Genomic DNA, 27,299 nt, shown 5'->3' with positions numbered 1-27,299 from the left:
AAAGTCAAGCACCCCCCCAAAAAAACTCCCTGACCCCCTAACTATTGAAAAAAATAATCTTCTAAGCCAATATATATACCAATGTACCAACAATTTAAGGCTTCTTGGCGTGTGGAAGGATGTAAAATAAATGTCTTTAAACTCTCCAAGTATTCTAATGACTTCCCGCCTTCTCACGGTTCTAGGGGGTGATAATCGTATGTTTTTCGAAGGCAATACTAGATAACCTACCATATGTTTTACTCTGTCTTAATTGTCATAAAAACAGTTTAGCAGAGTTTATACATAGATCAAATCAACCAATTTCCATCTGTCAAAAGGATAGCTTAACCAATTTTTAGAGGTCTTGGAACGAGAGAATATATCTATCAACTTCTGAAGATCTCAGAGACACGACATGGTTGAGTAGCAACAGCTAACATCAACCGACCGCTTCTTGACTGGTGAAAAACGATTTCATACAGGAAAATCCCTCCATCTTCATAACTATGAGTTATTCGAACAACTGCTGTAATTACTTCTTCATATTTGAGGCTAAAATGTACTTGTGAATCAAAATTCAAAGGGAAATATTTAGTATTTTTCAACTCCCAAGATGGAAAGCCACTGTAGCAACCCAATATCCCCTATGGTACACAGAGGATTAACTTCAAACTAACTTCAACTCTGCAATTGAAGAATTTCAGTACTTGTACATTTTCTATTAAATAGTAAACAAGAGAAAAGCTGTCAATGTGATAGCAAACTGGGTTTTCTTTTGTGTGAACAGAATCCATAAACCATTTGTAGATCCCATATTGATAAACACTACCTATCCAGGAAAATGGGGTACTCTACATGCAATATTTTGCAAAAAAAAAAAAATGACTCAGTTCAACAGCTGGTATATTTTTGCATAAATTATCAAAAATCAAAGTAGTATACACATCTCTAATATTTGTACAATTGACCTGCAAAACTAAAAACTTACTATCCTGAAAACTGTAGGAGGCGTTCCTTGTATCTGTTCGATAGGGGTACTCTATATGCAATATTTTGCAAAAAAATTACTAAGAACAGCTGGTTTTTTGGTTTGTTTTTTTTTGCAAATTAAACAAAAATCAAAATTCAAGTAATATGCACATCTCTAATATACAAGTATGTTCAACTGATCTGTAAAAACAAACTTCCTATCCTGAAAACTGTAGAGGGTATTGTCTGTACAAAAGGAATACCCTTTCAGCATCTGATCGCCTGTCACTTTCCCATATCAATAACTCAATTTTTCCTATGGAAAACCCAGTTAACAAAAATGACAACATTTTTTTTAACAATTTCTTTTTCTGAAACTGGAATTTTCAAAAAAATTCATACATTTTGTATTCAAAATGTAAATGGAATATGCTTGCATTCAACCCTCCTAGATCTAATCTAACTTGTTATCATTTAATTGTCTTGTTTTACATTAGAATTCCCTTATTCAAAAAATTGTTTGTATTTTTAACATCTTTTGTTGTCCTTCATCACTAATATGATCTTTAAACTCTCATGCTTATAACAGTTAAAACATCAAGCTATTAAATAAAAAATATATTACAATCTTTTCTGTAGTTTAATGCAATATGTGTTATAACTTTGCTTATTCAATGCATACCAGGTTCTCCTATATTCACTCAAGGTTACCCGTACTTTATGAACTGAGTACCTGTTTTGTATGAGTACCAGTACAAATATTCGGTTATGGAATTTTAGTTGAAATTGAAACAAGTTTTCGTAATGAAGTTCTGAAAAATTGCCGTTTTTCTTCAAGCCCCAAGTGCCTGCACCTGTTGTTCATTGTTTTCCAAGACTTTGAGGGTTTGTTGATGTGTTTCATTCTTTCTTTTTCAGATGTCTGCCAGCTACAAGAATTATAAATGTTTCTGGTGGCATTCCTAACCCCTGGTTTCTGATATGTATTGCCAGTGTCTCTCATAATCTGTTTTCACAGCAAATGAACTGTACATAAAGTCATTAGCGTCCTGACAACATGTGCAGAACTTAATATTTTTCCTTGATTCTTATCGCCCCTGAAGAATGGTCAATGTTAGCGGTGGGTCCCTCTCCTCAAGCAGCTTTTGTCAAATGCATAAACATTTCAGCAATGGAGGCTTCTTGGAGATACTCGCTTGATAAAAGCTTCTCTGAAGTAACGCAGGACAGAAACGCTGTCACCTAGGCCTAAAATTGTGGTCGGAATTATCATACTCTATCTGCACTTTTATCTCAGAACATTTCACAGAGAATAAAACCCGAATAAATACGTCTACTAAAGAGTCATAAATCAATTACCGGTATGATTACAATGTTAAACTAATTAGATTTGAGGGTATAATGAGAGTTTATTGTACAGAATTCGTAAAAGGAAGAGAGACCCAGGTGTGAACTTTGCCAGAATTTTCTCTGCCTGAACAAGACTGTCGGTAAAATTACAAATATTGGTGATTAACTGCAGCCAGTCTCAGCTGCCGCAGTGGGTGAAGTACATTAATAAATGCGAAATTGGAAGAATATCTCACTGAGGTCGAAAGAAAAAGATGAAATAAAGCCAGCAATTGCATCATCATTTACATGTACCCTAACCAACTCCACATCTCTCACTGCAATATACCATTGTCACCATCGGAGATGATGTCATCCTCTCCTTTCTGAACAATGGTCACATTCCCCATTTTACGACTCAAAATGTTGACGTTTCCGACCATATCGTCCCCATGAGGTTTGTGTCCAACCTGAAACAAAGAAAAAGTACCAAAACTAAGACTCCTAATGATTATTCAGTTTTTGTTGGGTTTTTTTTTTAATTAAAAAAAAGGTGACTTCATTTTCGAAGCCAAGCAGGAGACCATGGGAAAACATGAAGAGAATAAAGTTGTTGTTAAATGTTCAAACAACTTTCAACATTTAAAAAAAAAAAAGTTGTCTAAACAGAAGTATTTCTACCAAAATTGAAGTGTCTAGACAACTTCATTTGACATCAATCATTTGTAAATTGATTGTCACAATCTGTGCAAAAGTTAAAGAAGGGAGTTTTAATAGTACCGGTAGTGAACTAATTACTATATAATGTGTATACTAGTAAAAAAAATACTAGAAAGAAAACTGTCATAAAACATGATCCATTTGTGTGTGTTTAATGTTTGTTCATAAAATTAAGCAATTTTTTATTACTGTAATATATGTACATGTATTCCAATCCTAAACCAAATAATTCCAGATTTGCCAGATGGAAATATGTATGGGAAATTGTTAATAAAATTACCATACAAGTAATATGATTGTGAATAACCATTTTTATCATTAAAAATAAAATAACTGACATCAATACATGAAGATCATTCTTTAACCAAATGTTGTATTTTCCTAACACTGCAGGCATAAAAATGTAAATGGACCAAAATTTACTGTCATATAATCTCAAAGAAATTCTGTTGTGTGTGTGTGGTAAGTGTGTGGGAGAGAGAGAGAGAGAGAGAGAGAGAGAGAGAGAGAGAGAGAGAGACTGTCCTTAGGCTTAAAGTCCACAAAATCTACAACATAAAATTAATTCTACAGGAGGATTCCTTTTTATTTGCATTCATATTGCAAAATATGAAGAAAGAATTACAGTGCTATCAAAAATCATTACATGTGTATTTGGTTTTATTTCATTAAAATGATGTTTGAAACCATGAAAAGTACCAACTAACATTGGATACATTATTCCTATAAGATAATTATTTCATCTTAACTTATTTATAATAGAAAAATTCGGTGCAGTGAGGTAAACTTTAAACAGTGGCTGATAATGCCATGGTGTCAGATATTTGTAATGCGTTTGTAATGGCCAGTAGTGAAGCTCTGTTTATTTACTCTCCCAGGGGGATAGCTACTGTGGTAAATATTTATCACATAGATGTGTTTGATGCTTGTTTATCTTCATCATTCTCTGCAGCCCTTACCAAACCCAGTGAAAAGTTCCGGGGATTTATTAATATAAAAGTATTTGGCCCTTTAACAACATTTGGCGAGTAATCATACAGATTTAGAGGTATATCTGGGTAATTTCTTTAACCATAACACCCTTACAAAAATACACAAATAAATTATTTTTGCTTCCAACCATATCATGACATATGGTCCAGGTTTCTAATTACGCATGCCTTTACATCTTTTTTTCATTACTTTTTTTTTGTATCAAGAAATCTTGAGCATTTGAGGTGAATGAATATTTCTTCATGCGAAGTAAAATATCACGCTTTTATTCATTATACATAACTTTATTTTTTACAGTATTTTTATGTTTTCTTTAATACTTCATTTGAAATTTTCCAGAAAGATGCCTCTTTTACATTCTAGCATATCCATGCATATAAAAAGTAAACTCATTACAAAAACTACCGTAGATTTATTGCCTAAAAACCAAACTTGATGAGACAAAAAAATCAGCTTGCTCACAAAATGAGACTGCATGCGACTTTGATAAAGTACTGGAGTCGCTAAAACCGGCTCCATATAGCTCCTCTTCTTTAATTATTGCAGCCTTAATTTACATTCCCTCTCAGAACAACAGAGTCAAATTATAACTTTTTTTAATCATGCCTTGAATTTATTGATCCTCCCCTCTGCGATTTCTCTCGGTGGGTGACCAATAAACTAAATGATTGATTGTCAGGCCCCTGATTAATTATTAATCCCATCAATTATGGGGCCTCATCTTAGCTGCTGAATTATGCGCCTGTCAGCATCTAATGATCACGACTTCACTGAACTCGATGGGCAGAAAAAATTCTCATCAACCTTAATTTGGGCAAAATGAGAGTCCATATCTGTAGAGATGTCCCCTAAATCAGCTATGGCCCACTGAGTCACCCTGTGTTTAATGCTCACTGACCAAAATAAACTCTCACTTCCCCCTTCTGGAGAAGTCAATTTCGGTTCCAGTAACCCAATTTCTAAAGATTATTTATGGTGAGAAAATGGTTATAAAATAATTATATGCATCATTGAAAATTTCTCTTGTATCCCTTGGGAACTTTGTACTTTTTTTTAAATATTGGTTTAGAATGATCTTAACATGATTTAAGCTCAATATTTTATTTTTTTTTCTTTTCTTAATGTCTAGAATGGTGTACATGTATATTTTAATACTTTGTAAAAATTTGAAAGTCAAATATTAAGCTTACAAGCAAGATACAGAGTTTGAAATTCTTTGTTTTGTAGACAAATCCAGAGTCTTGTTATTGTTTACATATTTGTTGTATTGGTATAGGTTTCAATCAAATGTTGCACATTTTTGTTAAAAATAGTATTTATGAACCAATTAAATCAGTCTATCTTAAATTGCTTGTCACACATCATTTTGACAAAGAAAGGGTTATTTCAGACTCTAGCTTTGTTTACATAACAATGAAATCTTACCTCTGTATCCTGCTTGTAACTTGACTTCTAACATTCAAATTTTGGTCAATCATTCAAAATGCACAAGTAAACATTTTTATTACCGGTATACATAAAAAAATAATATCTTTGCTCTCAAATCGTGGCTAGGTCCCTTTAAACAAAAACACTTCACTCTCTGATTCTCAACTGGACCAATTTAAATTCAGCATTATTTCATCAATTACAATAAAACATCTTAAATTACTAATATAAAGAGTATTTTAGTGCAAAACTTATACCAGTTATAAAGAATTTAGGCACCAACATTTTATCCTGTACTTTAATGTGATATACATTCCTTAACGCAGTCCAAGGGGCACTACTCTGCAGAAACCCAATATCTGCAAAGCATTCATTAAAACTGATGAAAATATAAACTCAATTTATCTGAATCCTGATCACATATTAATGAATTTAAAATGTAGAATGAATATTATATTTCCATGAAACTTACTGATGGTATACATGAATCAATAAATACACTGCACGTTTAGAAATCTGACAAACATGCACGTTTTTCCTAGTTGACAACACACTATATCTATCATTATGTATTAATTACTGTTACAATAGATTCCTAATTAAATGCAACGAATTATTATCTGCACAATATTGTGGGAAGCAGCCCTTGTGGATTTTAAAATCATGTTTTTATTTTTCTGACAGTTTTGAACTACAAGAAATTATAACAAAAAATTGGTGCTCAAGATTTTATATTCTAGTGATTTGAAACAAAATAGCAGAATCCTGCAGTGCTGCATTTTACAAAAGAACTTATGACAAAGTCATAAATATTTTCAGAGTCGAGGAATGGTGTTTAATGAACAAAACTTAAACAAAACTATACATATACAGATATTCTGATGTTCATATTAATATTTGACAGTTATGAGAATAAAACATTGATCAGTTTGTTATTAATTAGCATTCATTCATTTGGTCGTAAGTTCTTTTGTAAAGCGCAGTCTTGGAATTAAGTACTCGCGTAAAATAAGGAATTTACAGTGCCCAATTAATGTTGGTTGGATAATATCTAACTAATAATTATGCAGACCTACCATTTTCTCAAACAACCGTTCAAACTCCACTTTGTTAGGAGTGAGGATGGCCTTCCTGTAGCCGGTGATGATGGAGGGATCCTCAGTTATCATGTGGAGACCGTCCTGTAGAAAAAGGGGGGGATATCAAACGTAACATTGGCAATAAAAGTAGAGTACAGAGAATACTACTGTGCATATCTTAATTAATTCACCATATATGAACCACAATGTTTTATTATGAAGTGAAAAAAAATCAGACTACAATATATCTATAAACTGCATGTATTATATGTGTGCTTGCAATCACATGTACTAGCAATATCATTATGTGGTAATTTTTAAATTGTTCAAATATAAATAATCTCTGGATTTTAAGAGTTGTTTGCTTCTATGTATTCACATACAACTTAATTCAAAGTGTGAATTTAGATATCATACTAATGAGCCTTATTGCTTAAATCTTGGGGCTGCATTAATTAGATATTTTCATTGCTTTTAAAAGTTGATTGTAAACTAGTAAATTGTTGTAAAATCACTGTAAAATTACAGTTTCATAGATTCACAGAACACTTACAGCGTCTATCACTAATGGAAGATCCTGTTTTTTTGCCTGCAACACTATGTCCTGAGAAAAGAAAAACATGCCGAGAGTAGACTAAGGGAGATAATTCATCTAAAGAGTACCCATTATATAAAATGTCTTACTGGTAATTTTAAAGAAAACTTTACTGCTTTTAATTTTTTTGATTTGAATTCTACGCCGAACCTTATGCGCATAATTTACACACATGTAACAATTTGTTATGTTACCTGTTGTCAAGTGTGTTGCTAATGCTGAGGGTAATAGAACGGATTATCAACTGCGTCTAAACCAATCAGATTTCAGTATTTAACATGAAAATATAATGAAACAAAGTACAGTACTGTAGAGACTGTTACCTTGGTATTGTTCAGTATCTGCCTGTCCCTCCCCAGACCCGGTCCTATTACCAGGACATGCAGTCTCTCTATCCAGCTCCCAATCTCTTGACCAGCTGAAGCACTGTCCCTAAAAAAAAACCCAAATCATTATCATTTATTTACCAGGTAATTTATATGCCTTTTGAAAATAAGAATGTGATCAGAATTCGTGCAAAATCTAAATCAATATCTGGTAGGGGAAGAGCAGGGGGAAAATGATCTTTAAATTATTTGCATGTTTTTAATATATTATACTAGATGATCTAGCCCCTCTATCCTGAATAATTAAATTGTGATTTTGTCCTTCTTTAAAATCAGTTGGGTTTAATTCATTTACTTTTTTTGTGGAGGGGGGAGAGGTTGTTGGGTGAAGCCTCTATTTGTGATTGGGCACAAATAACACTTGGTCAAAATTGCCATGTTCATATATATATATAGTAAATATTTTTTATACGGTATGTGGCAGGTAGATCACAGTTACTTTTTGTATATAGTGTTCATAGCATCCCTGTGTAGATACTTATAGTCATGTACTTACAGATAAGGCAGAACAATGAGCTCAGGGCTGTAAGACTTGATGGCTGTAGCTGCTCCATCTGTGCAGAAAACATAGGACAGGTCACATCCCTGTTAAAAAAAAACCAACAACTCAAATACATCTAAATAAATACTTGTAATGGAGATCAATCAATAAGGACAGGCTATATCCTATTTTATTAAAAACCAACCAAACAAACAAATCGGAGTGTATGAAACACATTAGGTGGATCCCTGTTGACCAATCTTATTCAATATACATATGCATTACATATAATTTTTTTCTGATTTATATTGTTGATACCAAAAGCTCTGCAAATCAGTCTTGGCAAAAAACTTTACATCATAATTAGAATACACTATATTCCAAACTTGTGGGACTTGCAATTCTCATTTACTTACTACTTTCAGGGCTGATATTGCAGCATAATATGGAGCTCCGGTGTACCTTGGAATAAGATAAGAATACTCTAAGAGACTTGAAATCTAATGATGTTCAAACTTTGGTTTAAATCAAAATTAATTGCACTATTTAAATTTTTTATTCATAGCATGGCAAGAAAGTGTTCCCCCCAAAAAAGGCTTTTGAATTCAAGGACACGTTCTTACTCCCTACATCCACCAATGATTCCAATTCTACCCATCATTCCTTTGTGAAAGTCATTAGAAAGAGGAGGCACAAAGGATCTAACCATTCCAAGCAGCTGGATGGGAATAGTATGAGAGCGGTTGTGTGGAATAAACAGAGGTCTATTCCCTGAAATATGAATAAAAGGCATGAATACCAATGATTTAGTATCATTCCATTAGCGTTTTGGTCTTTAAACAAACCGTACATAGCTTAAGCAGTTTCTATTCAAAGTGTCTCAAGAAGTAAAGAAATCGAACTGCGTCTTTAGTGATAACCACTATATCTAATTTCACAGATCTATCAAAGCGTAGATGATGAAAGCCACAGACAATAGTTCATACCATGAGGTAGCAAGCGAGTTTTCCCTGCTAAATACACAACCAGACTTGACAAGGAAAACATTTTGTAGTTAATTCAGAAATTTGCTTCTTCTCAGACAACCTTGTTTCACTTTCGATATTTTTATGTTAACTTGTTCTTCGTTCGGTTTCGATATTAACTTGTTCAAAGTATGTAATGTAATTGGTTTTATCATTTATTTTAACAATATTTGGAAAGATTTTGAATTGAAAAATAAATAAAAATCTAAAAAAAAAAAGAATGTCTCATTGTTTAAAAAATGTACAGTGTACGAATATTCTTTCGACCAAATTGTCAATTATGAAAATGGCACGAAATTTGAAAATGGCGACCAAAATAAACACCGCAGCTCGAGTTTGAAATGTAAGGATCTCTTTGGTTGCCAAATCATAGAAATTCTGGTTTTTATTTTCATTATGTCTTTTATATTTTTTATTATTTATCTTATTATCCTTTAACTGTCCTGCAATTATGCTTAACATCAATCCTTTTCATAAAATAGAAATTATTTTCTTGTTCAGACTTGCACCAGTATCTAAAATTTATCATAATGATGAACTAAATAAATAAAATATATATTTTTGTATTCGATGTAAGTATCACCTTTTTCAGATGAGTAAATCAAGATCAAGACCCCGGAAAGAGGAATTATCCGGAGAAAGTGATTTAGGTAAAATGAGTTGCAACAGTGTGACAGGTGATAGTATTGGGCATTTTTTCAAGTTTGTATGTTTAAATTATATAATTGTGTTTGTATATGACATGACAAAATCAGTACAATAATGATGCAAAAACATTCATTATACCGTCTTATTATTAAGGTACCTCACTACATCAAGACTTATACTTTTTACAACACTACATCACAAGATGGCAATTTAAATGAATGCTGGAGAAAACGTACCCAGGAGAAAACGTACCCAGGAGAAAACGTACCCAATTTATAGGGTACGTTTTCTCCAGGAGAAAACGTACCCGGGTACGTTTTCTCCAAGAGAAAACGTACCCTATGAAAATAATAAATAATGGTTTTCATGGATATTCTTAAATGAAACAAAATAAAATATACAATGAACATTTGTAGCATTTGTTGCTGTTTTTATTAAGACAATAATTTGTAACATACACACACACGAAGATGGCCTGAGCAGTTTAATTGGTCGACAATTAATTCACCATAAACGAGACCGCTAAATAATTAGTTTTTATTGCAATCTCGTTTAAAGAACTAAATGATGAGTATCTCAAGAAGTCGATATCGCGTTATTATTATTATTTTTTTTTTTTTTTGCATTTTTTGAAATTTATCTATAAAATAAAGTTGCTTAATAAAACCAAGTTCACATGGAAACTACTACGAAATGTAACATTGAACAGTCAATTTGCTTCTGACGCCACTGACATGCTGCTCAGGTATTAAATTGATTATCACTATAATTAAAATCAGGGTATCTCGCATGGAGAAACTCAAATCGGTAAGGCTACCGATAAATGGATAATTAGAAGAAGTCAGATAACACTTTATGACAGGTCATTATTAAATTCGTACAAAAATTAAAGTTGCTACAATTATTATAAAGATATTATTCATAAAATGAATATATTTCTATACATCTATGCATTAAAATATGCATTGAAGTAGCATTTGAAAATTATTTAATATGTCCAACCCCATTAAAATTATAAAGTATTAAATTCATATATCTATAAAACTCTTACATTTCTGTATATTTATTATGCAAAATAGTATTTAAAACTATTAAGAAGTATAATTATGATTTTCATAGGGTACGTTTTCTCTTGGAGAAAACGTACCCGGGTACGTTTTCTCCTGGAGAAAACGTACCCTAGAGATTGGGTACGTTTTCTCCTGGGTACGTTTTCTCTTGGGTACGTTTTCTCCTGATACCATTTAAATGTTTTGATATATGTTTGTAGTAATCAATTTTGATAGATATCATTATAGCTCAGTGATTAGAGTATTGGGCCTGTGAACCACAGATCATGAGTTCAAATCTGCCTACTTCTTAACTATTATGTATCTATCTTAATCAAGTAATTTTCTGCTGATTTGAGAAACTATTTCAAGGCGTAGTGAGCCACCTTTATGCATTTGTGATTTTTAACATATTTTTTTTTTTTTTACATGTCATTTTAGGAAACAAGCTTAATATATAAGTAATACATGTTCTAGTTTAACAGAAGCTTTCATAAATTTTTAGACTCCACAATAACACCAATCAATGCAGCTACAGATAACAGCCAGGGGCGGATCATAGAATCGGACAGTTTGTCTGACTTCTACTTGCATGAGATCAGTGGAAAGCATCGCAGAAGGAAGCAGAATCATCACAAGAGAAGGGAGCCATCAGATTCAGAGGAAGAAGGTCCTTTGAATATTTGAATTCAGTAACTGACAAACAAAACACTAATAGCAAATCTCCAATAATGCAAACATAAATAGCAAATTTACAGTTAATACAACATTTTTTAACAAAATACATGTACATGTATTATTTAGGAATTTAATGTTTGTTCCCTGCTGGCCAAATTCATTGATTCACATTACCTCATTCACACGGTGAATTATTTCCAGAACAACTTTCATTGAAGATGACACAAAATTTAATATCACACAAAAATGTGTAAATTATGTATTAAGAATTTGAATATTTAAAAAGATTAAACATTTGTAACAAGACCTGTTATTGATATACCCAGTATATGTAAAATAATGGATAAACATTCAATATTTAAAATTTTCCTCTTTTCACAGGATTCCAAAACATCAGCAATGAGAACATCAGAGATATTTACAAAGAGCTGCAAGTTATCAGTGAGAAGCTTAAGGTACTTGCATGACTTTTAATTTTCACCATGCTTGAATTTACCTTAATTTCATATTTTAAAGCTCTATTGGTATGTGTTTTATATATATGTTTTTAGGCAGAGAATAAAAGTTTACATGAAAGAGAACAAAAGTTGAAGGAGAGGGAACGTATGGTATCCATTTCATCCCAGAACATACAAACGATAGCTCAACATGAAATCAAACAGAAACTGCAGGTGGTGGAGGAGGTGAGTTCAACTTCGGTTTTTAACTTGCTGGTAAACATATCAGTATGTTGTATGTTACATGATTCCATGTTTAAAACAATTAACAGTTGTATTTTTTGGTAATATGTGTATGTGTATTGTTCTATAAAAAACATAAGTTTAAATCTTGGCAACGTACATGTGAAAATTCATGCAAGTTCTTCCTTATTCATACTCTTTATAAATTAACAATTTTACATTATATTGCTTTTATATAAACAATGAATTGACCATCTATCGTTTAATTCTAGTTAACATTGATTGACAAACACCATCTATGTTATCACTTTGAATGTTCAACTTGCTATGAAATAAACATATATCATTTATTTTCTTTTTCAGAAATACAAAGCAGATATTTTCAGATTGGAAACTTTACTAAGGGAGAAAAATAAAGAAAACAAAAGACTAAAGGACAACTTTGAAACACTGAAGCAAGCTAATGATGCTCTGAAAAAGGAAGTAAGTTGTACCTGTAAATTGTTTTTTAAAAAGGGGAGTACAAACGAAGATTATGAATACCTTTACTCTTACATGATTAAGTTAGAAAGTAAAAACACATGTATATGTATATACATGTTCTAGGTACCTTGAGTCAATTTACATGAATTGTAATCACTATTACATATATTGATACATGTAGTATCTGGTTTTGTTATTCCCGTAATGTGTTTGGTCTGCCTGTCTTTATCTGTTTACCTGCAGTAAGTTTAAAACTTACAAAACTTCACACTGTTAAAAACATTTGCCATAATCAGATGTCAATTTCATCATAGGGTCAATTGCAGTGTTTCACAAATGCAATATGTGCATAGTACCTATTGTTATTAAGAATAGTGCAAGCTGATTAAATATCCTTGTACAAAGTATATATTGCCATAATAAAACACCTTTTTCATACAACATTTTTTGTGTTTCAGTTTGAGTCTCTTCAAAGCCAGCATGAAAAATTGGAAAAGCAAGCAGTCACTGTGCAAGCCAGATTGACTAATTTACAGGTTTGTTTTATTGTAACAGAAGTTCAGCCAAATACAAATGCATAGAAAAAGAGATTAAATTTAGTAAAATGTTAGAGTTGCAACCAATATATTAAGATACACATTCGATCTTTTACTGTTTTTAGAGAAAACAAGAGTTTGACCAGAGACAAAAAGAAATGGAAATTTCTATGGGAAATGCTGTTCCTAAGCAACAAAAAGCAAAGGATGCAGAGGAAAAAACAAAACAGAGGGTTCAAAAGGTATTACATTTTGTAAGCAAGTGATGACTTTTATAACAGCAAAACAACGGGCACTTAACGTTAAGTATATTTGTTAAGAGTAAGTATTTGTTCAGTATTTTTATAGTCTATGAACATGTCACAATTTTTTTGTGTTATGTTTTGTTATGATGACATCATTATCAGATGTAAGATGATGATAGATTTAGATGTTTTCATTGTTAACTTTTCTGTGGCTGTAGACCGCAGGCTGTTGTTTTGATGTGACTGGAATCTTACTGGACTGGGTCAGCGATGCACATTTACGGTGTGCAGTGTCTGAGGTTCCCGGGAAACCATTGGAGCGCTTCTTGTCTCCAGAGTATCTCCAGGACAAAGTCATGAAGGTTTGTTTTATTTCTCAACCATTATTAAGCTAAAATGTCTGTTTTTGTATTTTTGATGTACAGTATCCTCATGCAAATACCAATAACCCAGTCGAAAAGACTGAGTATGTATGTATGTATGTAACAAATATTCATCCAATATATTACTGGTATGTTTACTGTTTTTCTGTCACCAGATTTTACCATCAGCTGTTGACATGTTGAGAGAATTTCCTGGACAGAATCTGAGGATTTCCCTCCCCTGTATTCAATTTATATATTGGGCCTTAATACATGTTGAAAACTGTGCTGGACAGCAGGTGATTAAACATTTATTAAATTTAGTATTCAGTGAAATGGAAAATTTAGCATCATTTAACAATTGACATTTAACTGTAAGATTAGTATTTTATTTCTAAACAGGTAGACAATTAGAAATTTTTGAATGAATATGTGGTCATAATACTGATCATCATTGATTGAGACTGTTCAGAATTTTGCCATGTCTGTATTTTTAGAAGAGTGGGTTGTCCTCCACCCTGAGAAGACTGGGAGAGGAACTGTACAGAGCTAAGACAGTTCGGTTCTCAGAGCTTGAGAAGTCTCCATCAGAGATTGTTCCCTCCTCTCCTAGCAAGCTAGACAAATCAAAAGATGGCATCTACTTCCGAAGTCAGAATCTCCATGTCCGTCTGCTGTCCTCTCTTATCATTCTGAAAACTCTCAGTCAAGGTTGTTGAGATGTCTTTATATTCATTTTGAGAAATGTAATATATGTGTACATGAATTTTGAAAAAGTTGCATTTCAATAAGCTTCTTGGGATTTTCTTCTTTCTATTATTAAAAAAGACTTATCACATATTGATATTTTTTTTCAAACAGCATTTTCATTTTTACTGGATTTTTTAATTACAGTTGACCTCCTGGCACATGTATTTGATGTTTTAAGAAATGATCTAAAGTCTGACATTGCCAAAGAATTATTCCTGTATTATCAAGCTACCCCTGTTGTTCTCCAGTACCTGAAACCAGTAAACAAGGTAATTAGCAGTACCACTTCAAACTGTGTTTTAAAGGGAGATAACTCTAGTAAAAAAAATCCTTTCTTATTTCATTCATTGACAGACCTTCATGGGATCAGCAATGGACATATTCCTTCAGATGTCCACAGACTCACCATTTCAGCAACCATTTCTGGAGACATGCAGTACAGAGACATGGTTCAGAACAATAGCCATGGTGCTGAGGGCCCCAAGCCAGGACAGCAAACTACTGGAGAAACTCAGCATCATCCTGCAGAAACTCTCCAAATTCAGGTATCTATCTACACATCGGTACTGGCCATTTTTACATTTGATCAATGGGATTTTTATTTTAGATATTTTGATTCATATATTGATATTTGTCTGTTTTATACTTCGAAGCATGTTAAACTGATGAATTAACCTTTTATACGCATCTGCTGCTCATTTCAAACTTAGTAATGCTCAATCAATGTTTTTAATGTCATGGTTATTGTACTTTCCATAACTCTCTATAACATTATTAATCATGTTGTGAGACACGTATAATAATAACCCGGCATTTGTTACACTTCTGACAATAATAATTTGACATGTCTGAGAAACATTGTCAAACATCAGAAGTCAAATTTATTGCAAACCCCGGATTAGAAAACTATTCTCATGTCCATATCTTTGAAGCCCCTTTTCTATGTAAAATATATTTTAGTATACATGACATTTTCTCTTGAAGTTATAACACTATACTATTATAACAGAATATTTGATCTTCAAATCTGATAAATTGACCTCTGCCCATTTGTAGGTGTAACAGGAAGTACTTTGAGGTGTACACCATTGTGGGGATCATCCAGGAACTGTTGAGGGGCTGTCCCACCGACCAAGCCTTCCTGGCCCTCAACCTCAAGTCTATCCTCTTCAATCTGACCTCTGGAGCTGCACAGTGACCTAAGAGATGACCTTGACTTTTACATTGAATCAAGTCAACCTTGACTTATACATTCCGTCCAACTGAAGCACCCTCACTTCTGTATATCTGTGTTCACAGACTCGGCCATTTCTTCGACCACCAAATATTATATTTATTAAGAGTCCAATGTATATGTTTATGTTTCTTTTATATTAAGCTTGTTTTGATTAATCTGTCTAGTGCATATATACATGCTTTGATTGTATATACATATGGTACATGTATTTATGTTAATTATACAGTGAGATATAAATGTACAATGCCTGTATTAAAAAATTAAATTTTCGATGCTAGATTTTAACTGCGAAAAGCTTTGATTGTTTTATTGATCAATAACAAAACAAATTATTATTACATACACCAAGTTAGACATTTTATTTCATATTCATGATCAGCTGTCCATTTACCATAGTCGATTGGTAAATTGAACATCCCTTGGATTCTGTGGCACTTTTTATACCGTGCATTTTAAAAATCAATTCAGAGTGACAATCATGGGCATGAGATTGGATTATACAAAGCCTGATAAAATATTAATTTAAAAGGATAGAAAATGAACCGCATGAACTGAATTGAGCATATTTTTTTGTATTTACCGGTACAACTAAAGGTCTTCCAAACTACTGGGTACATATACAAGTTTTATTGCTTTGCTGCATGAATAAACATAATTATTTCATATTTGATTGTGCAAGACCATCTGTTTACAAAGCTTTTGTTGGAAAGTCAAGAAAGCGTTGAATTGAATTTTAATTTCATACTTGCCTGAAGTTTTACCTTCTATTGGTCCGAGACAGTGTAACTCGAACAAGAGCAATTGTGTTAAACAAACCTTAAGTTTGATTACAGATAAAAATTCTTAGTTGATTAAAGAGACAACAATGATCTCAGTTAGAAGAATATTGTTTATTTCCATAAGAATGAGAGTAGCAAGTGCAATGAAAACATCATTGGTTTTGTTTCTAGATTAATTAAAACAAAATTTTCCAAAACTAATTCAATTAGTTGTTAACAAAGAGATTGAAATTAGTCACTTGAGAAGAGGGCAATATTACTGGTCAATACAATGCAACACATTTATAAAAACTTGACATAAATAAGCAGACATGTTTAATGCCATAAATCAATGATATTTAATAATCAGCTGATTCTCTAGCAGCTAGAGAATCAGCTAGTAGCTTAGTGTTTGATGAGGATTTTTTTTCTCACAAAAAAAAATAAATTTTAAAAAAGTTCAAGACTCATAGCCTGAGATTTTAGTTGTCTTGTGTTTGCAGCATATATACAAGTACATGCTTTGAGATTCATAAATAAGAGAAATGTTGAATTGAGTTAAAACCATTACTCACTACCACAATTGTTTAGCCATGAATAAATGCACTAAAATAAATGTTAAATAAATACTATTTTCTAATGATGTATGTAAAACAATGGGTGGGAAGAGGGGATTATACCAGTTATTAACATTATGTAAATTAAGAGTTGATATGTATCTACGATAATTGCAAGAATTATGAACTATGAAGGGTGGGTCAAAGAGAAAACAGCATTGCAGTATAAAATCTACTTTTACTATGATGAACTGTAAAATAATATCAAAATATTTAAATAGAAAACTATGTAATACTGGTGTAAGTAATATACCATAGATTTTTTTCTACTAGTACTTCTTAATAAATTAGAATATACCATAATATAATAACTAAGTGAACAGCAATTTGCAAGCCAGTGCAAAATGGTCAGATGGGTACTGGTAGCTTGGCAGTCGATTCGGACCGATGGCTTCATCCTTAGGTATACTGAGGACCGACGTCAGCTTCAAGTTTCCTCGGATCCATATGTAATCTATTGTCTTGCAGCTCTCCGTATTTCCTCCATCCGGCCCTGCCCTGATTTTCCATGTGGTGTACTTGGGTTCCTTCTGATCGGCTGAACTCTCCTTGTACACGCTTTTCAATCCCAGCTCACTGTCACTGAAGTCCTTATACACGGGTTCTTTTGTGCTAGCGTTGAAGTCACCGCACACTATAATGGGTTCTGGACCAGATTCCTTCGCCAGATATTCTAGCAGGTATTTCCCCTGTTGATGCCTCAGCTCTTCGTAACCAGACTTTGCCTTTAAATGAATTACTGCCACATATATCAGGTGGTCGTTATCCTGGAACTTGAGTTTACAAACAAGGCCAGACTGATTTGTTTCTCTCCCATTTTTTTTAAGGTTGACATGTTTAGCTTGTAGCAGTTGGAATTTATCTTTTCGATAAAATAGAGCACAGCCATCAGGCCCCATATTATTCTCCATTTCCATACAAGGAGAGGATGGTTTCTGCACCCACTCTCCTTCATAGCCCAGTGAGCTTAACTTATTTTTCAGAAAGGAGAAGCAGTCTACCTCTTGCATGCACAGAATGCTAGGACTGGTGCGATAGATTTCTTCCAGTATGCGTAGCTGGCGATTTTCCCACGAGAGGGCCTCACGTGGACACAGAACAAAATTATCATCTCCTCCACTCAGTGCTGCAAAATAAATAAAACACTAATATTTGTAACTTGGCTTTTCTTGATCTTGTTTTCTGAACCCTCCTCTAAAAATATTTATGTTAATGTTTATTAAATGTCTCTACAGTTTAAAGGGGTTGATCCACTTATTTGGCCGATCACTGCTATGCAACAGATCTAAGGATATCATACATCTACCAGCATTAATTTTCTTTCGTATAAAAATTTTATACAAAAGAAAATTAATGCTGGTAGATGTACAGATCTCCAGGTCACACTTGATTACGATGCAAAATTTTCTTAAAATACGCTTGTTTCAAGGATCAATGATTTATAATATTACTGCAGAAAAGGGTGCCCCTAAAAGTGCCCCTTTCAAGGTTTTATAATATTTACCGCTGAGAAAAGTGCCCTTTTTACCATTATTTAACATGCCCTTTTCAAATCTTAGATTTAACACTATGTATCTTATTCAAATGTCCTAATGCATGAGTATGGTTATAAAATATGCCATTGTGCTATAATAGTTTTGAAAATAAAATGAAATATTGAAGATGCTTCAAGAGGCAAGCTTAACACTAAACATTTTAAAGTGATGAAATATTAAGGCTAAAATATACTATCAAATACAACATAAAAAGTTTTATACATGTATCTGCATGTGCAAATTTTTGCGTTTTTTTCTAAAATAAACTATTTGGTGGGGGGGGGGGGGATTTTTAGCATAACAGACATTGAATTTATCTTTTTGTTTAAATGGTAAGATAGAATATTACAAACTACAAAGATCACTCTACCTTGAGCCAAAACATTCCATTGCATGACAGAGAAGTCCCCCTCTTCATTGTCACACCCTGCAACTTTTTCAAACTTCCGGTCCAAGAGACTGGGCAGTTTCTTCTTCTGTATGTCCTTCTGCAGTTCAGTTAGAGCCGCTCCTGTAGACATTGTTCCTTACTGGTGACACATCAACTAAAAGTAATTCACAAAAATTATCATCAACTAGATACGATCTCGTTACGAGTAACGAGTAGGTCTTCCGTTCAATTTTTAAACGATACGATTAAAATATCAATGAAATTTCAAATAACCACTCCATTTCAGATATTGTAAACGATCGTCAATATCCTTTAAAATGCTTAACAAAGAGTTTTGCTTTTTCACATACAGCACATTAAAGATTTAAGATTTTAGTCCCCTAAAATCCCTAATTACCTCATCAATGGGTTTGGAAATTAGTTTTACAAACTGATATTGTTACGATCGACAACCTCGTTAATATAATGCATTTCAATGTTTTGATCGTTTTTAAGGTATGTGTAATAAAGTTTACAAGAGTCTTGGCCCCTCATTTAAGGGGCCAGCCCCTTTTTCTTGAGTTTATTCGCAAGGTCTCACGAATACTAACATTTCTTGTTCTTACACTTATCTAGAATTGCTATTCCCTTTTAAGATACAAATGATTGGATATTTTAGGGGCCAGCCCTCTAGATCCTTAATGGGGACAGACATTGGTGCTTTGATTAATGGAATCGATTAGAATCATCAATGCAAACATTTGCTGTTCTACAATGCTTAACAAAATATGTCTACTTCTCTAGATATATTGTGTCAAAGTTTCAGTACTTTGGCCCCTAAAAATCCCTTATTACGTCATAAATGGGCAAAGCAATGATCGTACCTGATAGATATTGTAACGATCAACAACTTTGCTTCTATAATGCATTACAAAATCTTGATCGTTTTTAAGTTATTTGTAATAGAGTTTAAGAGTGTCTTTGCCCCTAATTTAAGGGGCCAGCCCCTTTTTCTTGATTTCTTTGAAAAGGTCTTATGAATACGAACATTTTTTGTTCTTTCACCCATCTAAAATTGTTGATCATTTTTGAGATACAAATGATTGAATATTTTAGGGGCCAGCCCTCTAGATCCTTAATGGGGACAGACATTGGTGCTTTGATTAATGGAATCGATTAGAATCATCAATCCAAACATTTTCACTTCTACAATGCTTAACAAAATATGTCTACTTCTCTAGATATAATGCGTCAAAGTTTAAGTACTTTGGCCCCAAAAATCCCTAATTACGTAATAAATGGGCGTGGCAATGATTTTACCTGATAGATATTGTTACGATCAACAACTTTGCTTCTATAATGCATTACAAAATTTTTATTATTTTTAAGTTATTTGTAATAGAGTTTAAGAGTATCTTGGCCCCTTATTAAAGGGGCCAGCCCCTATTTTTTGATTTTGTTCGAAAGAACTTTAGATTATCTACTACTTTTATTATACATGTTTTAATAAAATATCAACTCATTAAAAGATAGAGATCAAAACGTATGAAAATTTTGAATGAAAATTCGAACCCAATTTTCGAGCCCAGGCGAGCTCCAAGAAATGGCGCCACTGGCGTAAAACAAAATAATAGTGCACAACTTCAGACAATAGACTACCTATCCTAAAAAATTCATAGTCATATCTCTGATAGTTTCTGAGATCAGCTCTGCACAAAATAGGTCGTAAAAAACACCAAAATGGCCGATAAATCGGTACCGGAAGTGACGACAACAAAATTTTCAAAAACATATAAAATTCAGATCATGACTCATCATCTGTGAAAAAATGTTGAAAATCGGCCGAATAGTTTTCGAGAAATCGCGTGCACAAAATTTGGAAAAAAAAATAATAATAATAATAAGAAGAAACAGTACGAAAACAATAAGCTCTTCCGTTGGAAACGGAAGACCTTAATAAATTCGGTTCATGTTCCTCTAATAATCATCCGACAAGGTTAAGATTTGATAAAGTTTAACACTGATTTGAATTAATTTAAGGATCCAGATTCTAAGTCATTATCGCACTTTTATGGTTAAGATATGGCGTGAATGACCAAGTGTTTCCTGTTTTCATCTTATCATTGGTTCTGCATTTTGTTTACATTTCCTGTATGGTTTTCTAAGGTACATTTGTATTGTACATGTTTTCTTGAATGGGCAAGGCTCATGCATGGACATAGATTTAAGGTGTGTGAGTTACTAGCATCTGGAGGAGATGAAACCATGCAGAGACTAAGGGTACCCTTGAATCAGCTTTCCTGTTATAATCAACAACCAATTTCAACTAGTGACCTGATTATTTCTGGCCAATATGCCACCACACAAGATAAAAATATCTTATTTTTATACTTTACAAGTATTTCCTACTAACTATTTGTTCTAGCTGAAATTAATTACTATATATAGTAAGAGAATGTTTATTCAACATGCTCAAAAATAACATTGAATTTAAAACATGCTAAAAAGTACAATCAAATTTCTCCTTCTAATTAAGTAACTTTTCATTGAGAAATGAAAAGTTACTTAATTATAAGGGGCTATTGATGGTGTTTAAAATCCCTGTAGACTTTCTATTTTTGGTTATGATTAAAACCTGAAGCGACAGAGGGGGCGTTTCAAAACAGGTAATTTGGACTTTTTTCATTCACTATATAGTGAATAGATGTAGTTTTGGCACTAAGATATTTATGATCATCGAGATATTACACAGAAAGGGATGAAAGCAGAAACTTGGAACAGAGCATATTAACAGAAATCACAAATATCAAATCAACAAAATTTACATCAACATGAAAGTTTATACTGTAAGTACTTCGAAACTTCATAAATTTTGTCACACACAGTGGATTAAGTGAGGACAAAATAACGCGAATAGTTGAATTCACATTCCTTTTATAAACCATGTGATTTAAATCCCAAATTGGCAACTATTTTTTGGGGTCCTAACCAGCTAAGAATAGCTAAAGTCAGTATATACAGGTAGAGGAAACTAACAAATGGTCAAACATAATCCAAGAATCCGACTTCATTGAATGAATTCACTCCTACTTTCCACAGTTGGAAGAAATGAAAACGAGTATCTGTTCAGAAACAAACCATGATATCATATTTGGCCTTTTTTCAGAGAGATTTTAGAATACCTTATAACTTACTGTCTTACCTGTTATTTTTCAGTCGGATGTTAGTAAAGCAGTAATAAAAGACAAAAATCGACGTAAAAGTATTCCGTATTGATCTAAAGTTCATCTGTAAATTGGCGTGCTGAATCTGGCAACTATGACACAATGTTTATTCAATTCTGATATTTATTTCTTAGCACGCACACACTTAAATTTGATACTCAGGTAAATATATCAACAACCACCGGTTTGATATTCTACGCGTCCTTCGCAACGAGAGTTCACGTCTACCGGAAAGGGAATTCCGCGTGATGCATCACATGACTTACCTGACGTCAGTGACTGATCTGCCATCATGTTGACGAAACTGAAAAGAAAACAATGAAATTTACGGAGAAAACAGGCGTTTGATAGCTATAGTTCAAGAACCAATCAGGTAAACAAATGGATTAGGTATTTGAGTATGCCATGCATGCTGTAAATATTTCCATGTGAAGACATGTGCGTGCAATTTTCATTTCAATTCTGCTATTGAGAAATGGCTGGTTCGGTGTAAAATATGCTGTTACCCTATGATATAACCAAATTGACCGTGTGTTCATTTTTGTATGTTTATGGTGATAAACAGTTTTTTAATGCATTTACGTTATTGGTTATGTCTTTGTTTTTCACTATGAAATAATTTACAACACGGAAATTTGTCACATTTCTGAGGATATCAGATTATCATTATATCAATATATTGGATTTGTACAGTTTCTATCCCTATCTGTATCACATGACTTGTAACATTGCAGATAGAGAACATGTTGGTTTGATCTATAATTATATATATATATATCACTACAATTTGCTCTTTATAACATAAGCAGTCCATTAATACTATGTGAATATGTCAAAAGATAAAGGTAGGCCAAAAGAAACCGTTGTACTTTTGAGAGAAAATGGCATTGTGACAGTAGCATGTTGTCATTAGAAGCCAATCTTTTCAGTTATACTTTATTTTTTGGTTAATCTTCCCCCTAATCATGGTTGACAATACCTTTACAATAACGATGCAGGGAGTAATAGAGTTACAGATTGCCACTTTTAGAGCAATTTTTCCTTTTCTCTACAAGGCCACTTAAGAAATGAACTCAATATCTACCCAAGTTATACTCGTATAACCAGGGTTGGGGCAATTTACGCTTTATAATCCGCGAAGCGGATTATAAAAAAGTGTAAATTGCTCCAACCCAGGTTATACAAGTATAACTTGGGTAGATATTGAGTTCATTCCTTATAATTTAATTTTCTGGAATTTGTTGTACAAATTGAGTCCGTTTTACATTTAAAAATGATATAAATCTGTTCAAAATTCAAACGTAACGTCAAGTGAATTAGTACGTTGGTGCATTGTGACGTGTCTTGTGACGTGCAAACCAGGTTAATCAAATTTAACTACCGGGTAAATTTTTCTATCCAATCAAATGCCGCGTTACAACCATAATTAAATTATACAAATATAATTTCTTGTTTGTCAGACACCGCGCTTTTGTATTTAAATAAAACTCTACACTTCAAATAACATTATATTAATATTACTAATTTCCCGCATGCAGGATATTCTGTGCTTTTTTCCGTTCCATTCTGCTTTATATTTCGTATTTTAAATAGTTTTAATTTATAAATCAGAAACAAGGAGAAAAAATATAACCATCCGCACAAATTATTTATATAGCGCCCAAAAATTTTGGCCACAAAAAATAATTTTATTATTTTATCGCTAGCCTGCTTGTACCTTTCTTCACTTGATGTCAGACGAACAAAAATTTTTATTGGTGTGGCCCAAGTCCCAAAATTCAGTTGACTGTTCATGGAAAAAAATATCAGGACTCAAAATAGACCTTCTGAGCCTATATATATATAGGATCTCTCATGATTTGCGATGGTATATGATTTTTATCCAACGAGTTGTGTGTTTTCTATCCCCGAGCCTTGGCGAGGGGATAGAAAACACACAACGAGTTGGATAAAAATCATATACTATCGCAAATCATGAGAGATTCTTTTTATCACATGTTTTACCAAGTATTTTGTTAATCCCAACTTTTTCTGTAAAAATTGTGATTGTGAGCCGCACAACACATTATTTACAACACGTCAACAACGTTACGCATGGAAAAAAAGTTCCTTGAAGTTTAACAAACAGACATTTATTTTCGAACATTTTTTTATGAATTCATGACAAATAACTGAAACAACATTAAATGTTTCAAATTTATATCTCAACACCCCTGAACTGAATTAATTATTTACTTTTTCATTCTACGTCAATCAACCGTCTAAACCTACGTAATGATTAACTATGACGTCACGTGGCGTAAGAACTCACAGTGGAATATCAAAAATTTATCCCATGAGTGATATCCACCATATATTGGGATAAACATGTGATAAATATGTTTTATATAAATAATGTACCTCTTAAATGTACCATATACCGGTATATGGTTTCGAGAGAATGAATATATTGAATGGACATTTTCGCTAAATTGCAAGCACTTCAGGTCCCTAAGTATTAAAACTTAATGAAACATGAAGATATTTGTATGGTGTATTTTCTCATTAAAAATACTGTTGAAAATTATAAAAGAAGTGTATTGTTTGAAAGATTTTTTTATTGCATGTTTTACATCAGACAAAAAAGAATACAATTTTCATTCATCCAATCACTTTGATCATAAATGGCTCATTATACTCATGATGATATATCTTCTTTTATTTACTCTGAGTCCCAGGAGACACAACTAAATCTCCAGAACTCTGTGTTTTGTTGATATGTAAAACGGGAAGGACAAGGTTTTTCACATCAATTAAATAAGATCATTTTAGCTTCTTGTTATATAAAATCTCGTAAAATCTTAACATGTTTGAGACATTTTTGGCTATAAAACCTCTGTTGGACAGTCACTTCTTTGTATACGAGACTGAACCAAATAACAATGAAACAAAGCATGTTGGTTTGAATTGTTTGCCATGTTGTCTATTTTGACAGAATTTTAATCCTGATATTAAGTTTTTAAAATGATCTGGGTTCATATTATTGGGTGTGGAATGGCAACTAGCTTTTATTTGACTCACAAAACAAATTTCAACTCAAATTTCAATTCATATGAAAAAAGTAGGTTGATTTGTTAGCACTGCTCTAGCTGCTATATATGTGAAAAGCATTTTGCAAGTACAAAAAACCACAATATAGGAATAACAATACACTTCAATTTTCAGAGGTCTATGAGATCTTTGTGTTTATAATTTGCAGAATTGGGTCTTACAGATCTAAAGTTTTGTATGCAAATTGAACATCAGTCATTGGGTAATTTTCATCTTAAATAATTATTAATAAACTCTCAACTGAGGTCCAAGGTTTCCATTAAATAAGAAAAAAAATCAGTATCATTGAATGAATGTGTGTGGGTAACTTTCTCTTTGTTGGCTGAGAAATGATTAGGATTGATTATATAATCACTGTTATCACTTAAACTCAGCTGTCACTCTACAGCTATCAACTCTTACACTGACCTGTCAGTTCATTTCTAATTACTCATTGCTGATTAATGTGTTGATTTAATCCAATTCATTACTGATTTTCCAGCTATTTGAGAACTACAGTACATCTATAAACTATTAAAGTATGACAAAATGACAGTTTGAACACAATTTATCTTTAGCCTACAATATGTTTAAACCTTTGTTTGAAATATTTCTTTTCCAGGGAATCATCAACTTGAGGGATGTCTCAAAAATCCAAGTTACTTAAGGTTGTTCTCCTGGGAGATGGGGGAGTGGGGAAGAGCTCCTTAATGAATCGATTTGTGAGCAACAAATTTGATGCCCAATCATTTCACACCATTGGGGTGGAGTTCCTAAACAAGGACGTCACATATGAGGGAGAGAATTACACCATGCAGATATGGGATACCGCTGGACAGGAAAGATTTAAGAGTTTACGAACACCGTTTTATAGAGGAGCAGACTGTTGTTTGTTGACATTTGCTGTTGATGATATTCAGAGTTTTAAAAATTTGGCAATGTGGAAAAAGGAATTCCTATATTATGCTGACATTCAGGATGGAAACAACTTTCCATTTGTGATACTAGGTAACAAAATTGATATGGAAAACCGAATGGTTTCTACGGAAATGGCCCAAGAGTGGTGTCAAGCTAATGGACAAGCCCCTTATTTCGAAACTAGCGCCAAAGATTCCACAAATGTTGACGAGGCATTTAAAGCAGCAATAAAAAGGCTACGGGATTTGGAAGACGTGATAGAGATCAAAACACAACACGGGAATACAGTTGACCTAAAGAGGAAGGCCAAAACCCAGAGTTCTGGTTGCTGTGGTAACTGATGAAGCTTATGGTATTTTTTCTGCAAAATATTTCTAATTTTTATAGTTTTTGGCAAATATGGCAAAAGCTTTTTTCTTTACTCTAGAGCACTCTTTCTCTAATCAGGACTACATACTTGTCATTGATCGTTGGAGAATAAATGTACATTGGTCATAATGTTTATGAGGAGAGAGAATGTGCAATAGGGCATAAAACACTCTTTGTAATTCTATATTATATCACTGAAAGTCAATGCTAAGCATTATGTTCAACACTCTTTTGTAAAACAATACTTGTAAATTTATACAATATCAAAGGGGAATAAAATGTGATGTAATTTTAATTATTCCATTGAACAGTCTTTTGTAAACTTTCACTCTGTGTTTTTAAAACGAGTAATCATGTAATAATTTTGAAGAGTTGTGATTAATAAGTGATCACAATACTTGAATGTGAAGTGTTATGTTTTATTTAGAACAATAAATATATGTTCATATTTATCATGGTCATGTTTTATTATCTGTGGTAGTTAATTGGGTGGAATATCACAAAAGTCTTGTTTTTCGTGAGTTTTTAAGCGGGTTTTCCAACGGAAAAATCCGGTTATTAAAATGATGAAAATGGCGGGCGGGCGGCTGCCAAAAGGGTACCATCATTGTACGGATAACTCCTCCTACAGTTTTCAAGATAGGAAGTTGTTCTTTTGCAGATCAATTGTACCTATATCAGAGGTGTGCATATTGCTAGGATTTTGATTTCTGATCATTTATGGAAAAAATACCAGCTTTTGAACTTAGTCATTTTTTGGCAAAATATTGCATATAGGGTACCC

The 27,299-nt window shown here is 32.9% G+C and overlaps 4 protein-coding genes across 5 annotated transcripts in view; 2 read left to right on the top strand and 2 right to left on the bottom strand.

The window, feature by feature from the left end:
• LOC128156279 (ATP-dependent (S)-NAD(P)H-hydrate dehydratase-like) overlaps positions 1 to 9,072 on the bottom strand; it is a 36,342-nt gene extending 27,270 nt beyond the window's left edge. The window contains exons 1-8 of the mRNA XM_052818352.1: positions 8,949 to 9,072; positions 8,586 to 8,733; positions 8,379 to 8,424; positions 7,978 to 8,066; positions 7,419 to 7,527; positions 7,054 to 7,104; positions 6,498 to 6,602; positions 2,630 to 2,750 (exon numbers count right to left, since the gene is read on the bottom strand). Coding sequence (XP_052674312.1) covers positions 2,630 to 2,750; positions 6,498 to 6,602; positions 7,054 to 7,104; positions 7,419 to 7,527; positions 7,978 to 8,066; positions 8,379 to 8,424; positions 8,586 to 8,733; positions 8,949 to 9,009 — 730 coding nt within the window. The 5' untranslated portion in view covers positions 9,010 to 9,072. The remainder of the gene's footprint in view (positions 1 to 2,629; positions 2,751 to 6,497; positions 6,603 to 7,053; positions 7,105 to 7,418; positions 7,528 to 7,977; positions 8,067 to 8,378; positions 8,425 to 8,585; positions 8,734 to 8,948) is intronic.
• Positions 9,073 to 9,247: 175 nt separating this feature from the next.
• Positions 9,248 to 15,940, top strand: LOC128156276 (coiled-coil domain-containing protein 138-like). Of its 2 annotated transcripts, none has more exons than XM_052818346.1 (14): positions 9,248 to 9,330; positions 9,580 to 9,637; positions 11,190 to 11,354; positions 11,744 to 11,817; positions 11,914 to 12,045; positions 12,406 to 12,525; positions 12,984 to 13,061; positions 13,187 to 13,303; positions 13,525 to 13,668; positions 13,845 to 13,967; positions 14,166 to 14,379; positions 14,563 to 14,687; positions 14,773 to 14,963; positions 15,475 to 15,940. In XM_052818346.1, exons 2-14 carry the CDS (start codon positions 9,580 to 9,582, stop codon positions 15,614 to 15,616), a joined length of 1,683 nt encoding a protein of 560 aa, XP_052674306.1. In that variant the 5' UTR covers positions 9,248 to 9,330; the 3' UTR covers positions 15,617 to 15,940. The 2 variants fall into 2 exon arrangements, with proteins under 2 accessions (XP_052674306.1, XP_052674308.1); XM_052818348.1 differs by having other exon boundaries at positions 9,297 to 9,368.
• A 586-nt stretch (positions 15,941 to 16,526) lies between these two features.
• LOC128156280 (nocturnin-like) lies at positions 16,527 to 22,349 on the bottom strand. The gene is made up of 3 exons (XM_052818353.1): positions 22,138 to 22,349; positions 18,936 to 19,110; positions 16,527 to 18,156 (listed from the first exon to the last, which is right to left on the bottom strand). Exons 2-3 carry the CDS (start codon positions 19,084 to 19,086, stop codon positions 17,342 to 17,344), a joined length of 966 nt encoding a protein of 321 aa, XP_052674313.1. The 5' UTR covers positions 19,087 to 19,110; positions 22,138 to 22,349; the 3' UTR covers positions 16,527 to 17,341.
• Positions 22,350 to 22,385: 36 nt separating this feature from the next.
• LOC128156281 (ras-related protein Rab-9A-like) lies at positions 22,386 to 26,965 on the top strand. The gene is made up of 2 exons (XM_052818354.1): positions 22,386 to 22,532; positions 25,851 to 26,965. The coding sequence occupies exon 2, from the start codon at positions 25,870 to 25,872 to the stop codon at positions 26,485 to 26,487; it is 618 nt and encodes a 205-aa protein (XP_052674314.1). The 5' UTR covers positions 22,386 to 22,532; positions 25,851 to 25,869; the 3' UTR covers positions 26,488 to 26,965.
• Positions 26,966 to 27,299: the final 334 nt, after the last annotated feature.

The sequence above is a fragment of the Crassostrea angulata genome, chromosome 7, assembly GCF_025612915.1.
Source record: "Crassostrea angulata isolate pt1a10 chromosome 7, ASM2561291v2, whole genome shotgun sequence".
In the NCBI taxonomy this organism is placed as follows: Eukaryota; Metazoa; Mollusca; class Bivalvia; order Ostreida; family Ostreidae; genus Magallana; species Magallana angulata.
This window is presented reverse-complemented; position numbering and strand designations above follow the sequence as displayed.